General features: G+C 37.2%; 1 protein-coding gene and 1 long non-coding RNA gene across 2 annotated transcripts; one reads left to right on the forward strand and one right to left on the reverse strand.

The window, feature by feature from the left end:
- The first annotated feature begins 7,374 nt into the window (after positions 1-7,374).
- On the forward strand, positions 7,375-8,411 carry LOC143549043 (uncharacterized). The gene is made up of 2 exons (XM_077040056.1): positions 7,375-7,707; positions 7,797-8,411. The coding sequence occupies exons 1-2, from the start codon at positions 7,375-7,377 to the stop codon at positions 8,409-8,411; spliced, it is 948 nt and encodes a 315-aa protein (XP_076896171.1).
- Positions 8,412-8,969: 558 nt separating this feature from the next.
- On the reverse strand, positions 8,970-9,417 carry LOC143549033 (uncharacterized). Its single transcript, XR_013138063.1, has 3 exons — positions 9,347-9,417; positions 9,166-9,259; positions 8,970-9,087 (listed from the first exon to the last, which is right to left on the reverse strand). It is a non-coding gene; the product is annotated as an uncharacterized LOC143549033 (long non-coding RNA).
- Between the last annotated feature and the right edge of the window lie 7,860 nt (positions 9,418-17,277).

The following is a 17,277-nucleotide window of genomic DNA, read 5'->3' on the forward strand; positions in this document are numbered from 1 at the left end:
TACAGGGAATCAATGGAAAGTGCAAGTAAAGTTCATAATTATTAATTACTCCCTCCGTCCCATTATAAGTGTCCTAGTTTGATTTTTCAAGTCTTTCTTGTTTAACTTTGACCGACAATATTTTTGTTTGTGTTATATAACACTTGATGTAAAATATAATGAATGGATTGGGTTTTAAATGTATTTTACATTGATATAATTTTCATCAAGTATTATATGACACGAACAAAAATATTTACCGTCAAGGTTGCAAAAGAAAGACTTGAAAAGTCAAACTATGACACTTATAATGGGACGGAGGGAGTAATTAACTACGCTGACAAACGATGTCAAGCGGTTTATAAAAGATGATTTAGTAAAACACGATTAATTTAAGTGAACTATAAACAATAATGACAAACGATCCACTTCAGGTTAAGGTAATGTGATGACCGACCAGTCACGGATTCATAAGATTAATTGCACAGTAATTACTAAACATAACAGTTGGGTTGTGAGGACAAACGATACCCTAACCGAATTGTTGACACAGCTGAACCCCGGTTTACCCAATTGCCATTTTAAAATATAAAAATCAGTTATAAGCAATGACTAACGATTATTGGTTCAATGACATAAGTGCAAACCCTAGATGTGATTAACACAACCAGAAAGTGATGCAAAGTTTGATAATCAAAATCATAAACTGTTTATACAATCAATTATAATGTAAAACAAGATTAAAGACATTCAATCAAGTTCATATTCATTCAAAACATAGAATCTGATCAAAGTTAGTTTACACAAAACCCTAGCCTAAAGTGAATACAATGGTTTAGCCTGACATCGGCATCACGAAGGATTCGCTTATCTGATGAGAGGATGAAAGCATGCAATGAACGGATGAACCAGAGGCTTTGGGATGGTGCAAAATCATCCTAGGGCTTGTACTTGGTTGCTAGAATAAAGGATAGGTCGAAATACGGGCTCAAAACGGATTATATCAAAGTTAGGGTAATTTTCCCGTAGAAGAGATGTTAGCGCAGCGCTAACATCCAGGGGGTGAGCCTTTAACGCCGCGCTAAAGACTCATTTGTCTGATAATCTTAGAGTATCTCTAACATCACCCTCAGGACCCCTTAGCGCCGCGCTAAGGGTGTCTGACACAATTTTCTTTATTTTCTTCTTTTATTTTGCATAGGAAAGCGTGTCAATCATCATGAGTCTTCTACATCTTCGTTCCAAGCCCGTAATTCCTCCCGCTAAGCGTACTTAACGTCAAGTATCCTGAAACTCATAAACACGCTTGAAGTACCAAAGTTCACATAATATTTAAATTAAAAGTAAAAAAATAATATAATAATATACATGACTTTTACCCAACCATCAGGGATATTACAATTCACCCCTTACGGAGCCCAATGTCCTCATTGGCACACCAATTCGGACCCTAGATTTAATACCATTTATTACAGTCCAGTGTAACTGCATCATGATATTGCCTGCTTTAACCGGTACACACCACCATCATATCATGGATTTAAAATGCGTCATAATAGTGAATTTATTAAGCCTCTTATAAGGAAGCTTTCATTCCCCTTCACTACATTGATGTAGGATATTGCACAATTAAAAACACTATTTAGAATTTGGAGGCCGGTTTTCGAGTTTAGTGGTTGATTTTTGAAATGCCAAACGCTGGTAATTAAAGGTGTGGACCCTCATATTTAGGGGACACTTTGCAGATGAAAAAGTCAGCTATATACATTTTGATAGATTTGACTTTTAAAAGTGGCGTTTTGGGAATCATCGACTTGACAAATCCAGACTTGAGTTAGGGGCCGGAACGGATGCTTCAATTATAAACCCCAAATTCTACTAATCTTACACTATCATGTCATTTATAATCTTAACTATCTTAAAACACCTTAATCACATACAATATTCTAAAACCATTTTTCTTTTTCCCTTTTTTTTATATAATTATTATTCAACAGATGGATAAAATGGGTAAGTAAATTCAATATATCACCAACGATACCCTAAACATCCAAACTAACAATAGTTTTTAAGTCAGAGTCATTACCACACAAAATAATCGTATTAAATATGATTTTTTCAACAATTATATTATGAATCTATGATGCAAGATTGCTTACATAAGCAAGTGCATTATTGTTTACGTTTACTTGGTCTAGCGTCCTTTTTTATTCACTATCACCGACCCTGAGTTTTAAATTATGCATCCATCTCAAGGCTCCCTGAATCGGTGGATCTGGGGAGGATATGAACCAATGAGCAGGTGATAGCTTATATATATAGAGCTGTGAAATCTGAATAACCTTCAAGTACATACGTACGTTTGTTGTTTTTTTTAAAGAACTTGTGTTTGCATAGTTGAAACAAATTCCAACTGAGATGGCTGGTTCATTGAGTGCACTTGATGTTTCTGCACTAAGAGAAGACCTGAAGTTTCTTCAGGCATCAACGGTTAACGTCTCCAACTTTGTTTTGGTGAAGCTTTCCGGTCGCCACAACTATGACATCTGGAAGGCTCAGATGTATTCCGTCTTGGAGAGTCAGGGGTTGCTTCACATTCTTGGTGATGAATATCCATTTCCGCCGGATAAAGGACATGATTCAAAACTATGACAGCCTTGTCAAAGGTTGGATTTTCGGTTCTATGAAGGAAATATTACTCAAGAATTATGTATACATCACTTCCGCCCGAGGTATACTGGCAAAACTAGAATCAGACATTACACAAGGTATGTACTCCGTTAATCACCACGTATTTGACAGGGGAGGGCTTTGAGGGTGCGGAGACGCACCATCGGCCGGGACACATAAGTTTCGGGGGGCACATAAGTTTTTATACATATTACATATATATGTTTTTTTTTTGTTAAAAATAAGGTTATCTACAATGTTTATAAGATAATTACATGCTCAGAATGGTTTCTGTTTATAATAAATCGGTCGATAAAAGTTTTATCCATGTATATTAGCGAATAAAAAACTTTTGTTTATGGGCCTTTTTTTACTTGGCCGAGGTATTTAAATTCTCAGAGACGACCCTAGTATTTGATTCCCATTGTAGAAATGGGAGTGAAGTAATTTCGGTTTTATTGAACTTTTGAATTTATACCCTTCTGAAATATTGAATTTAAATAGAGGTTAGGCACCGAATGTGACAGAAGACATACAATTTATACAGACATCAAATGTTAACGTCTCCAACTTTGTATCAGTGAAGCTTTCCAGCCACAACGACGACTATCCTATTTGGAAGGCTCAGATGCTCTGCCTTCTAGAGAGTCAGGTGTTGCTTCATATGATTGATGCCACAAATCGTTTTCCAGAGGATAAGGGTGTCCACATGATTTCACGATATGACAAACTTGTCAAAGGTTGGATTTTCGGTTCTATGAATGAAAAAGTGCTCAAAGATTTACTTGAAGAAAGTAAAGGTCAAGATGCCTTAAACTTCAATTCCGCACAAGATGTATGGCAGCGACTAGAAATTTTATTTTGTCCACCAAAATTGATCATCATGGACACAGAACGTACGTACTCTATTAACTATCACGTATTTGATTTCCCGTATATACTTAGGGGGTGTTTGGCCTAGCTTATATTTTTGTGCTTATGCTTATATATTTTTTGAAACTTATAGCTTATTTTATATCATTTTATTAAGTGTTTGGATTAGCTTATATTCTACAAGTTGATTATACATCTTAGTAAGTTGTTAAATCCATCATTTTTAATTTGTTATAGTAATAAGTTACTTCAATATTATTAATTCATCACCATATGAAGACAAATGAGTAATTTACCCCTTTAAACAAATAAGCTTATTCAAATAAGCTAAATAACCATCTTCAAATAAGCTTCTACAAATTAGCTTATATAAGCTATAAGCGTAAGCTAAAAAAGCTAAACCAAACACCAAATGAAGCTTATTTTATAAAAAAAACTAAAAAAACTATAAGCTTTGATAAAAAAGCTAGGCCAAACACCCCCTTAAAATCGTTGGAAAATAGAGAAGCAAAATATGCCCAAGTATCTCCCACGCCATCCATATTTTTTTCCTTGAAATCCTCATAGCATTCTCTCATCATTTCCTATGTTTTCAAATTCAAAATTACACTAAAAATCAATACATTTTTTCTTTACTATTCAATTAAATAATACTTTGTATATCTTTATCATTACATTTTCTATCTCCAATACTCACAACCACTTTTAACAAATATTAAAAAATTTATGAGGTGCTACAGAAACTTTTCAATGAAAATTCAAAATATTTTCTTTCGCATTCACTCACAACATACTAAACCACTTCATATATTATATAAATCTCACTCACATAATTTGATGAATGGATTGAGAATGCTCCTGTTCTTAACGGGAATTTTCTCTAAATAATCCTGCTTTGAATTTTTCCAATATAAATGACCGTGTTTATTTTACTTGAATTTATTTCCTTTTCTAAATAATGAAATGCATGTCTTAACAGTAACATTGGTATTTATGCAACATAAAGAATTAATAAAAGACGATCCAGTAATGAAAAATATAGACAGCATTCCAAGGAAGAGTTTGTTTGATGCTGTTGTTGAAGGGTGTTGGTGGAAAGCGAAATCCATATTGAAAACCCATGCAAATGCAGCCACAGAGGCCATTACTGTCGATGGCAACAACATCCTTCACTTAGCAGTTGAAATGGTTCAGAACTATTTCGTTAAGAAACTGTTGGAGTTTGTAAAAGATGGAAAACAAATTGAAACGAGAAATCGTAGTGGTCGAACAGCCCTACACATTGCCTCAATGGTTGGCAATGAATATGCGGCGCAACTCTTGGTTCTGAAGAGGATAGAACTGTTGACGATTCTAGACCATGGTAGAAAGTCAGCATTGGATATCGCGTATGCCAATATGAAGTTCAAAGTATCTGCATATTTGCTAAAATCGGCATCGCCTTCTGACTCAGGCAGTAATTCGGTTGACTATCAGCAAACTGCTATCGCTTCTGCTATTTATGCAAAACAATACGGTGAGAACTTATAATAGAAGTGGTAATAGTGTGTTGGGTTTACCTGTTTCGATTTGCGGGTTGAATTGATGAATCTCACATAACCCATATATTTATTCGTGTCAAAAATATCAAACTGAGTTACAAGTAGTTGAACACGTTGTAAATGAATTGGCATATTAAGCTTAAGAAATATAATTATTTTTTAACACACACACACGCATATATAACTCCGCCTAGTTACTAAGAATCGATCAAAAGATCAAAGATTTTCAACCTCAGCCAGAATCGCATATTGTTAGTGAACTTGGGCTGATTTTGACTTAAAAAAATAAAACATAATTCGTATTTCTATAATAATAAAGAATAAATATCATTTTTTTTTCTTATTGATTAACAATTTTTAGAATAATTTATTATATAAAAATAATGTATTTCCCTTACTTATATTGTTATTCACATATTTGGTTATAAATATTACCCCATCCGTCTCATTATAAGTGTACAAGTTTGAAAAATACAAATTTTAAGATGGATTGAATGATTACTTTCTTTTCTTACCAAATGATAATAATACTCTTGAAAAGTGGGTCCATCAATATTGTTTATTAATGTTAGTTGTGTATGTTTACGGGTAAACTGGAAATTGACTACGAAATTTTGAAAAATACAAATTTTAAGATGAATTGAATGATTACTTTCTTTTCTTACCAAATGACAATAATACTCTTGAAAAGTGGGTCCATCAATATTGTTTATTAATGTTAGTTGTGTATGTTTACGGGTAAACTGGAAATTGACTACGAAATTTTGAAAAATACAAATTTTAAGATGGATTGAATGATTACTTTCTTTTCTTACCAAATGACAATAATGCCCTTGAAAAGTGGGCCCATCAATATTGTTTATTAATGTTAGTTGTGTATGTTTACGGGTAAACTGGAAATTGACTACGAAATTTTGAAACTAGACACTTGTAATGGGTCAAATAAAAAGAAAATGTGGACGCTTATAATGGGACGGGGAGAGTAGTAAACTTATTAATTTTCTCTATATTTACAATGTCCGAGTACTCTTCGAGTACTCCAAGTACACCAACTCCCTAGTTGGTCATCTATGGTTCGTCTAGCGACTTTTGCGACCTTGAGAGAGAGAGAGAGAGATTCAGTGTGGAGCCACAAAAAAAGTCGTAAACCATAGACCTAACGAACTTTGATTAACTCATTCTAGTAGCAATGAACCGAGTCGTCGAAACTTAAATGTGTGTGTGTATATATGTATATAGGGTTTAGTTTTAGAATTTAGTTTTAGGGTTAGGGTTTTTGGTTTACGATTTCAGGTTTTGGTGTTCGACAAGCGGGTTCAAACGCTGCCGGAATGAGTTTAAGCAGGATTGGTTTCAAAATGGTTCCTAGTTCTCCACGATTTTGGGTTTAAGGATCAATGTGTTTAAACATGTCAATCTGAATGTGTGTGTTTATTAAACGGATTTGGCATTACAACGATAAACAAAACCTGATTGCTTTATTGTAAGATAATTAATACTCACAACTCGTGGTTTTTACTCGTGTGAGTAGACGTTAGAATAATTTAAAATGTTCTCATACTTTGCCAAATTGAGTTATGCAGATTTAGCAGTGACGTTGCTCGAGAGATTTCCCAAATATGATTATAGAAGTATATTGATATTGAAATCAATAACAATAACCTTCCCAGATGATCTTGGCTTCACGGAATCTTTTATCTATCCATGTATTTTTCAAAAACATATCTTTGTACCTTGTAGATACATTAATTTACACATATTTAATTTCACTCATGTACTGCTACTATTATATGTTCATCTTGCAGCTTTCTCCAATGTGCGTGAGAAAATAGTCGTGAGGGGTTCTTTGCTATTTCACTCTAGTTTTTTGGATAAATGTGCGGATGACATCTCACGCGTAATGCATATCCGTAATAACACTTTTTACAACCACTTGGAGAAAATTTCCGTGATATTACTTGGTGAGCACTCAGCTATATATGCAGTTGAAACTAGTTTAATTTGTATGTATTTAATTGTGGTTACTTCATGTGCAGTCCCAATAGCCACACTATATCCAATATATCAATTGATTTGTCTCCTCATTCTGATGCTTCGTTTACCCTTCTCGATGTTGTATTTCCTTTCTTGGAAGTTTTTAGCATTTATCGGTAAGGCATTACACGAAGTTGAATTAATTTTCACTGAAAGTCTAGTCACCGTGATATTTTTTTAACTACCTATATTTCAGTGCGTCCAATCAAAAACATAGAGAAGAAAAGACTACAAAGACGCAAGGAAGGTTTTGAGCTTGATATGTGATAAAGGCTTAATGGCGTCTTCTTTTTACAGTGAATCAATTCTTGCAGCTGCGCGTCTTGATGCTTATGAAGTTGTTGATGAGATTCTATGTAGGGCACCTAATACAATCAACTGCCAAAATGAAGAAGGGCATAATGTTATTCAGTTAGCTGTAATAACCCGTTCCGAAAGAGTATACAACCTAATTCATCGCATAATTGTGCAATCGGAGCGTTATAGAACAATGACAGATTCTTATAAGAATAATCTTGTACACTTGGCCGGAAGATTGGCACCTTCATTTGTACTCGAACGCACTAATGGTGCAGCATTGCAACTGCAACAAGAGCTTTTATGGCGTGAGGTATGTCACAAATAAAATACCAAACATCATGTTGTTCTCTTTGCTCTCTAATTGCATAAAATTATAATTAACTCGATTGTATATTACAGCAAATGGAGAAGCTTATGTCACCTTTGGAACTTGAAAAAGAGAATATGTACAAGGAGACACCAGCAATTTTGTTCACAAGGGAGCACCAGGACTTAATAAAGCAAGGAGAAAATTGGATGAAGATAACAGCGGAATCATGTAGCATCACCGCTGCATTAACTGTTACCGTCGTATTTGCAGCAGCAATTACTGTACCTGGTGGAAGCAATCAAGAATCCGGCGTCCCTTTGTTCAAAAATGAAATTGCCTTCACTATCTTTGCGATATCTAATGCATTCTCACTATTTACAGCAGCTACAGCACTATTGCTATTCTTATCAATCCTCACTGCAAGGTTTTCGGAAAGAGATTTTCTGGTTACCTTACCACAAAGGTTGATATTTGGTCTTTTCATGCTATTCCTCTCTACAACTACGATGATTGTGGCACTAATATGTGGATTTGCCTGTTTGCCGATTTCAGTCATTGTTACTATAAAGCTCCCCCTACTCATAGACTTGATCCGATCAACATATTTCCCCATATTTGGTAAGAAAAGTTATCTCGAGTCTTGTAAAATTTATCGGGAAAGTGCAATCTTTAGGCGTGCGGGGGTATTCGATTTTGGTATGTAAATTGTTGTGTAATAATCATGTTGTGTTGAACATGTTTCACCGGATTTAAGCATCTGGCCTCTCTTTCTAGGTGGTACGCACTGCTTTGTAAGCTTAATATTGATTATTTTGCTCACGGGATGTTAATGTATTTGCTATTTTGTTTGATGCAAAATGTTAGTTACATTTAATTAATCTATCTTCTTCTAAGGTTATGCGTAGTGGGGCGACAATGAAAGGCGATGGGGCCGACACTCCCCAGCCCCACCCCCCGGCGCGATAATTGGGGAAATTAGGGGGGGGGGGGGGGCGATGAATATATGTCGCCTGCGAGGTTTAAGAAAATATTATTATATTATTGTTGTGTGTGTGTGATATATATATATAGAGAGAAAATTACTGTTTTAGTCCCCGTGGTTTTTAAGCGGAGTCACTTTTAGTCCCTGAACAAAAACTTGAACTGTTTTACTCCATGTGTTTTTTAAGCGGGAGTCACTTTTAGTCCCTCCGTCAATTTCAAGTTCTTTTTTCCATCCAAATATGCCTGCATTTACAATTTTGCCCCCGCTTAATCTTTTTCAGGGCCCGTTCTTCCAATTCTGTGAGCATAATCCTCTATGGTCAATGGGAAGCTGTAATTTATTACAACTTCCACATCGGGAATATCCAGCCCTCGAGCAGCCACATCTGTTGCTATCTGCACAAACAGATAAAAGTGATGAATAATCATGGTTTGATTTTGATCCAAATATTAAACAATTTACAATTCACTTACCAATAGAGGTGAAGTACCGTCCTTGAATAATTGAAGTGCATCTGTTCGTGCCTTTTGTTGTTTGTCACCACTAATGGAAACAACCTTCCAACCCCTACAAATTCAAGATTGATATTAGATTATTGATAACTTGATATCAACTATTAAAAAGAAACTGTTGTTCAAAAATTTTTAAAGTCACCTTCTTTGTAGCATATTCTCCACTCAGGACGCTTCTTTCTTGTACAAAACGAAGACCAGAACTCGATTCCTGAAAGATTCACGCCCCCATAATTAGTAACTATGAAAAAGATTAAAAGTTCACTAACATGGTATACTTTATTGAACAGGGGGCAAAATTGTAAATGCAGACATATTTGGATGGAAAAAATAACTTGAAATTGACGAAGAGACTAAAAGTGACCCCGCTTAAAAACCACAGGGAGTAAAACAGTTCAAGTTTTTGTTCAGTGACTAAAATTGACTTTGCTTAAAAACCACTACACATAGCCTAACAATTTTTTTTTCATTTCTCAAATTTGTAGATTCTTTTAGGGAAAAATTCCCAAAATAACCAATTTTGACCAACCTTTTCCAATTATAGTCGGAGACCCAAAAAAATTCCCAAACTAGCCATATTTTCCGGTCAGATCCGACCAAAGCATAAACTAATCCGACGGAATTATTAACCAGTCATGACGCGCCACGTAGCCTCATGTTCGGTAGGATCCGTCAATTTAACCTTCCGGCCGACCTATTAGCTTGAAGAACCGTCGGAGTAGAAGACAGTCAACTCCGACGAAAACAAACTCTGAACAATCGGATCCGACTGTTTAATTTGTCCAACGTTTATTTTAAAGTAACAGCCATATGTTAAGCAACGCTTATTTTAAAGTAACTATCTCATACAACGTAAAAAGTAACACAATATGCATATTAACAGTTTTAAATAACAATCTTGAAGTAAGATTCTACTTTTGCTTCTTGAAAATCAAATGTGACATTCGCAATATCGAAAATGTAAGATGAGGTTATCGGCTTCTTTTTTTTATCTAACAATGTGTAAGGAGTGTAGGTTCCCTGGACGGATCACACGAGATATCGCGGTCTACTCAGGTGCGGAATCCCTGCGTAGATCGTTACGAGTGTAGAAAGCAAATCAAACAAACACGATACGATAAACGAACACGTTATATTGATAACCGAACACGTGATACGATATCACTATTACAGACTCACGTTACCGAACAAACTCGTTAACCAAAACTGCTAACAACTATCAACTCGATTAACCACTATCAAGCCGTAACATCTAATATAAATACACGACAACTTCGCCTGATATATTCAGGCGAAGTTGTCCATAACTTCGCTTGTTCAACAAGTTCGCCTAGGCGAACTTGTTAACAACTTCGCTTAAACAAAAACATAAATAACATTACAGACTCGATTACAGACACTAGACTATGAACTACTGACATTTATGCACCAACAGACTCCCCCTTGGCAGTAGCTTCATATCTTGATCTTTAAGCTCTTGTCTTGTAATCCTGTATCTTCACGCATGCACTCCTTCTCTAACACAAACTGACACGACTCTTTGATACTTCCTCGCTTCATCCTTCCAAGCAGGAATATAAAAGATTTTCTTCTCATTAAGCACCTTCAGATCAGCTTGCGATAAGTTTACCAAATGCATCGGATCGTAAACTCTAAGGAGCTCTTGTTCATCCTCGTCTTCCATCACCGCCTCTGCTGTCTCACAATCCACGTACCACCACTTTAGGTCTTTAAGCACATCCTTGGGCATTAGCTTCATCGGTACTTCTTTCAGGCACCAGATCGGTTTATACTTCATTACCATCCAAGGTTTTCCATCAGTTCTTAGACCTCTATCCTTGTCCTCAACAAGTTTTCCCTTTTGTGGCTTCAACAGCTCAAACTTCTTCTCTTTTATACTCTCTCTCCAAACAATTTTCTCAATGACTCTAGCCATATTATCGTCACTTCGATTGATTAACCCCAATCTGGCTAAGTCTTTCACTTCACATTCCGGCAGTGTATTCAACGACCTTAACATTCTTTTAAAATACTGAACGCCGTCATACCGTTTGAGCACAAAGAGCTTCAACTGCTCATCATAGATCCAGCAAATAATCCCTTTCTTCGCTTCAGCATAGCCTTTGATATTATAATTCTTCTTGAACATGGTTGGAACAGCAGGCTTTTTAGTCTTAATAAACCAATGAGCATATCCTTCTTTCCACCTAGGCTGCTCCTCCCACTCTGTCTCATCATTCTCCATCTCAGTACCAATATCGGCTTTCTCAACATCTGGGATCTCGTGTTCAACATTTTCTTCTACTATCTCACCCTCTTCAATCTCATCTTCAATCACAATTTGTGCGCCAATCTTCTCAATCTCCTCAATCGGCAGCACATCATCATCAAACATATCATCATCTTCTAGCATATCATCATTCAATTCTTTCAACGCATCTATCACATCATCATCAACCATCACCACCTCATCACCACCAACTGCACCCGCAGACTCCCCCTGAGCTGTGGAAGTCCCAAGAGCTTGAGTAGTTCTTGGCAACTCACCACCTGCACCTTTCGGTGCATTGGGATCATCGTCTCTGTCATTTCTCTTCTTCGTCCTTAACTCGTCGCTTCTACAGCCTGTCTCTCCCTGAGATGCCAAGAACTCCTTCATAGCATCTATAATTCGCCCATGTTCAACCAGGAGGGACGACTGTAGTTGATTCTCTGCCACAAGGCGCTGAATAGCCTGGGTCTGGATAAAGTTTATCCTTGATTGCTCTGCCACGACCCATTCAAGTGCAGCTATTCTCTCCGAGTCTGAGAGGGTTGCATCGAAATCAAACCTCATGTTAGATGTTTCTTGAGTATACTGAGGAGGGATCTCGAATGTAACCGGGACATCAGAAGCAGTTGTGGACGTAACCGCAGGTGGTATCGTGACCGACAACCCTGCAGTTGCAACAACGGTAAACTCTACAAATTGTGCCACCACCTCTGAAGGAGTAAGCGTTGGAGGTGGTAACGACACAATCTCCGGAGTCATCGTCTGTAGAGTGATGGATGGGATGCCGACAGCTGATGTAGCCACCACGGGAACATTCGCGGCGCTTGTAACCTGTACAGACGTAGGAATAATCGACATACCTGACAGTGCGGATGGAGCAAAACGTATAACTCGTGAAGTCTCTCCAGCTCCCATACCAGCACCTGTCCTTTCACGTCTTGATCGTCTGATCAACTTGTGTATATCCTCCTCTTCTTCTTCTGACTCACTATCATCCACTGTCCTCTTCCTCTTCCCCAACATCCTCTCTCTAGTCACCAACATCCTCCTCGCCTCATCCATAACATCGTCAAGATCTGAGTCAGCCACCGTCGTAGCTGCTCTAGTTACACTCACTTCCCTAACCTGTGCAGCAGAGACCTGCACTTCTTCATGTGGATCAAAACGATCCATGTCGAAGAATCCTTGGCCGCCAAATGCAGCATCAAGGTCAACATCCTCCTCAGCCGATACAACAGGCACAGTAGGTACATCTCGAGTTGCTCCTGCCTGTTGTGGTTGAGGGTCTCTGAACTCGTCCCCCCGAGCTGGCACATACCCCGGGTTTATCAAGTACCCGAAGAGTGGAGTATGCCTTGGACGCAGTTCAGGCTTGCTCCTCGCACTGGATGTACGGCATTGAGCAAAGATACGTTTGCTCACATTCTCCACGTATCTTATAGGGCGTCGTTGAGGCAAATTAGGAGCCACATGGTTCAAGATCATCTGGATGAATCTTGGATACATTATGAACCGCTCATGAGCTATCGCCCTCCTTTGTCTGTCGATCTCATAAAAGACCATCTGACTAAAGCTATAACATTTGTTATAAGTCAGAGCAGTCATTGCTGACTGCATGGTCGCACCCATACCATCAGTGCCCGCCTTCCTCCCAGACATGCATACTATCATAACGTGCATGAGGAAGCGCCACTGATCAAGTAGGAACCCTTTCCGTCTCTGGGTATCGCCCAAGGGACCAGAATATCCCATTCGTAGGAATGATCCATCACGAAACGGAGCCACAAAGTCAGTCGGGTCGTCCCGAGTCTCCTCTCCAAAACGTAACGCCACCCGAATTTGTTCAGATGAGAACTGAACTTCTTGATTATTGACTGTTGCTCTCATAACCGGGGGCTCAACACGACAATCGTACTCCACCGTCTGCCAGAAGTCCTCGATATTGGGTAAGGATATCGGCAGTGTCGTCGTGATTGCGTGGAATATCCTCGAGCGTAGGAGGAATGTGATTATCTCGCGATAATCCTCCACACCACTCGCTTCCGGGTCTAAGGTGATGAACATGTTGTGACCCGGGAAGAATTGCCTCTGATTATCTCCTCCGTCATCTCCTCCAGCACCGGCAACAGCAGCCATCTCTGCAACAAACGAACCAAGTTAGATAAACATTAAGACATAACACAAGTTCGCTTGTTACCATGAGCGAAGTTGTGATAAAAACTGTATAGGCGAAGTTAAAGTTGGGGCGAAGTTGGGAACAACTTCGCTTCATCTTTAAGTTCGTCTAATAATTGTTAAGTTAAAAGGATCCAGGCGAAGTTAATGATAACTTCGCCTCACCACAACATCGCCTCAGGCGAATTTAAGCTTCAGGCGAAGTTACGGATAACTTCGCCTAAACCTTAAGTTCGCCTGAATATGAATCGGCGACAGTGAGTTTGATTCAAACTCGAAAATCTGGTGTTTCGGCCAATTTTGACGATTTAGGAGACTAAAACACATGGTATTAAGGCAGTCCGGACGATCAGTTTGTTCATGAACACGTAAAACAAGTTTTGAAATCGGGTATAGGTTTCGAACGTCCGAGGTCGTTAACCGGGTGTCGAAACAACCTAGGATTAACAACATCGAACATCGAGTATAAGATATAGAATCCAAACACACCTTGAATACTAACTGAAATCGAAAAAAGATAATCGGATGAAAAAACGGATATAAGTTCGCTGTGAAGTTCGAGGATAAGTTCGCTGATAATTCAAATAATGAACTGTGACCTTTGAAAATCCTTATATAGGGGCGAAGTTATACAGGCGAAGTTACGGTTAACTTCGCCTAGGCGAAGTTATTCACAAGTTCGCCTGTTTAACAACATCGCCTATATTTACAAAATCAACCCTTATAATTTGAGCATTTTGCAATTAACTTTTAAAACTTCCCTTTAAGAATTAAATAACACGATCAAGTCCAAGTAACCAGTTATAAAATCATAAACTACCTAAGTACGAAAAAAACTTTTTTTAAAAAATTAAAATACAAAGGATCAAATTTCAGTCTCGATAGGGACTGCTACGTTTTAGAAAAGATCCGAACAGGAATCATACTAATTACGTGACTGTCACATAGATCCGTGTTTAGCTGTATTATGACATATAGAGACAGGTTGTAAGCAGGTAAATAACTTAAGATGGTTTTCATCGTTTCTGTGATACGAGTTAAGTTCAATTAAGCTCATAAATTAAGTGGGCAACAACTCAGAGATTTTGATGCCTCCTATCTATTCTCAAAGCATATTTGGCTTTCCCCAAGTCACCCCGAATTGACTTCGACCCTTAGTGTCTGATTAAGTTTGTAATTACTCTTCATCTCCTTCCCGTTCTCTTTCTTACTCCATGATTAAGAAGTCTTGATATGTTGAACTCTAGAATGTTTCAATGACTCATAAGTTTTTTTTTTTTTTTTTTTTATGATAAACATTTACATAGACTTCAGAGTAGTGAATAACTGCAAGTCCCGAATCTGGATCACTGCAGTTTCTTGAAACGCTATCTTCACGGGAATCAGAACACTTACGGGCTCGTGTATGACTGGGTAATCGCTTTTCTGCTTATCATTCGGAAAGATATATATGAAGACATGCAAAACTCGTAAGGAGTTTCCACGTAAAATCAAGTAGTTTTAGTTTGTATCACATCTACTTTTACGCACCATAAAAAGTTACCATGACATACAATGACTGTCCTAAAGCCTTTTAAGCCTAATAACTTCACTAGTTAAGCACACAGAATCAGTATATTTATCATTTTCCAAGGTTGGATCAATTTTCTGTTAAACATAGCTAACGAACTTCTTACGAAGTAGTAGACTTGAAAAATAATTTCATTTCCCATAAAAATTTTTGACTTCAATCGCCCCGATCAAATCAAGTCTTCAGGTGAACAGCTATTCCGAAGATCCAATGGATCAGCTGGACCGACCACATACAAGTATGTGTCCTTCTAACTAAGTATGATCGACTAATTTTAAACGAAAGAAAGAAAACTCATCATAAACCGCCCCGGTCACTTTCAGTCATCAGGTTAATGGCTATCCTCATATTCTACAAGTAGAAATGAGGACCAAACATATCCTAAGACATGTCCTTCAAACTGTGGTAACCGACATAATTTTAAGCGATAGTGACGCCTTTTTTTTTTTTTAATATAACATGAAAAGCATGGCTACTCGGGATTGATCATCCCATTAAACTCGATAAGGTTTTGAAATCTTGTTTTGTCAAACGCTTTAGTATAAAGATCAGCGAAATTATCAAGCGTATCCACCTTTTCAAGCACTATCAGTTTCTTCTCAGCACAATCCCGTATAAAATGATGACGTATGTCAATATGTTTAGTTTTACTATGTTTCACGGGATTGTTAGTTACTGAGATAGCAGCTGTGATACCAATTGTAGGTTCCCTGGACGGATCACACGAGATATCGCGGTCTACTCAGGTGCGGAATCCCTGCGTAGATCGTTACGAGTGTAGAAAGCAAATCAAACAAACACGATACGATAAACGAACACGTTATATTGATAACCGAACACGTGATACGATATCACTATTACAGACTCACGTTACCGAACAAACTCGTTAACCAAAACTGCTAACAACTATCAACTCGATTAACCACTATCAAGCCGTAACATCTAATATAAATACACGACAACTTCGCCTGATATGTTCAGGCGAAGTTGTCCATAACTTCGCTTGTTCAACAAGTTCGCCTAGGCGAACTTGTTAACAACTTCGCTTAAACAAAAACATAAATAACATTACAGACTCGATTACAGACACTAGACTATGAACTACTGACATTTATGCACCAACAAGGAGTCTAAGGAGGTTAAGTAAAAGAATAAAAATGTAGTGTGTATTGTATTTTGTAGGTATTGTAAAATAAACACACCTCTATTCATAGAAGTATAGCAACCGAATGTAACTAAACCGCATTAAAATAGTAATCACGCACACATAAATATCTTTAACATTTCTACGGAAAGTTGAATGACATTATCATTAACATGTTAGGGTTTCTTGATTAACTTTAAACAATAATCTCAAATGACATTAATTAAATTAACATAATAAACATATAAACAATTTCATTTAACAACCCCAACACCCCTAACATCCCACTTGTGATTCTTGAAAATCTCCAAAATGTACCATGAAGTAACCAGTTTTGTTTTATCTCAATGCTTTCTTGTGTCAGTACTTTCTTCATATTCAAGATTACAACTCATCTTGAAGTGAATAACACTGTTGAATAAACTTACCATCAAAAGTAACAAGTGGACCATATCTTATTGTTCTTTTGTACCACAAGCATATGTGCTAAGAGTTTGTTAATGGTATGGTAAATTTGTAAAAAAGTTAAGGTTACATCTAGGTTGGGTTTTTATAAGTGTATCAGAATTTGAAATGATAGCTTGTTAAAGGTTATTGTGAGTTTATGACTTTATGCTGTTAAAAAATATAATTATAAGGTTACTAATTAAATTTTCTATATACTTCTATAATCATATTAAAAAAAATATAACAACCCTTACTACTATAGTGTCATGTAACAATGCGGTGACGTGTGATCTAATTTATTCGTGTAAATATTCATGTATATGCATGGAACACATGATTGAATTTCCGGTTACCTTAAGCGAAACGCCTCTCATACATCACATTTTCATAACGCATCATCAATAAAACATACGTATATCGGATGAAGTTCAAATAACATGTGAAATATTTGTTGGAAGTTTTAAG

This window comes from Bidens hawaiensis, unplaced genomic scaffold, assembly GCF_021521415.1.
Source record: "Bidens hawaiensis isolate Kalapana, Puna unplaced genomic scaffold, B.hawaiensis_p1.1 tig00015384_1, whole genome shotgun sequence".
NCBI lineage: Eukaryota > Viridiplantae > Streptophyta > Magnoliopsida > Asterales > Asteraceae > Bidens > Bidens hawaiensis.

What these genes read in the sequence shown, in the direction of transcription:
- LOC143549043 (XM_077040056.1), top strand. Translation starts at nt 7,375, where the DNA reads ATGGCGTCTTCTTTTTACAGTGAATCAATTCTTGCAGCTGCGCGTCTT. An exon ending in AAGAGCTTTTATGGCGTGAG is followed by an intron (nt 7,708 to 7,796) that starts GTATGTCACAAA and finishes TGTATATTACAG; the next exon opens with CAAATGGAGAAGCTTATGTC.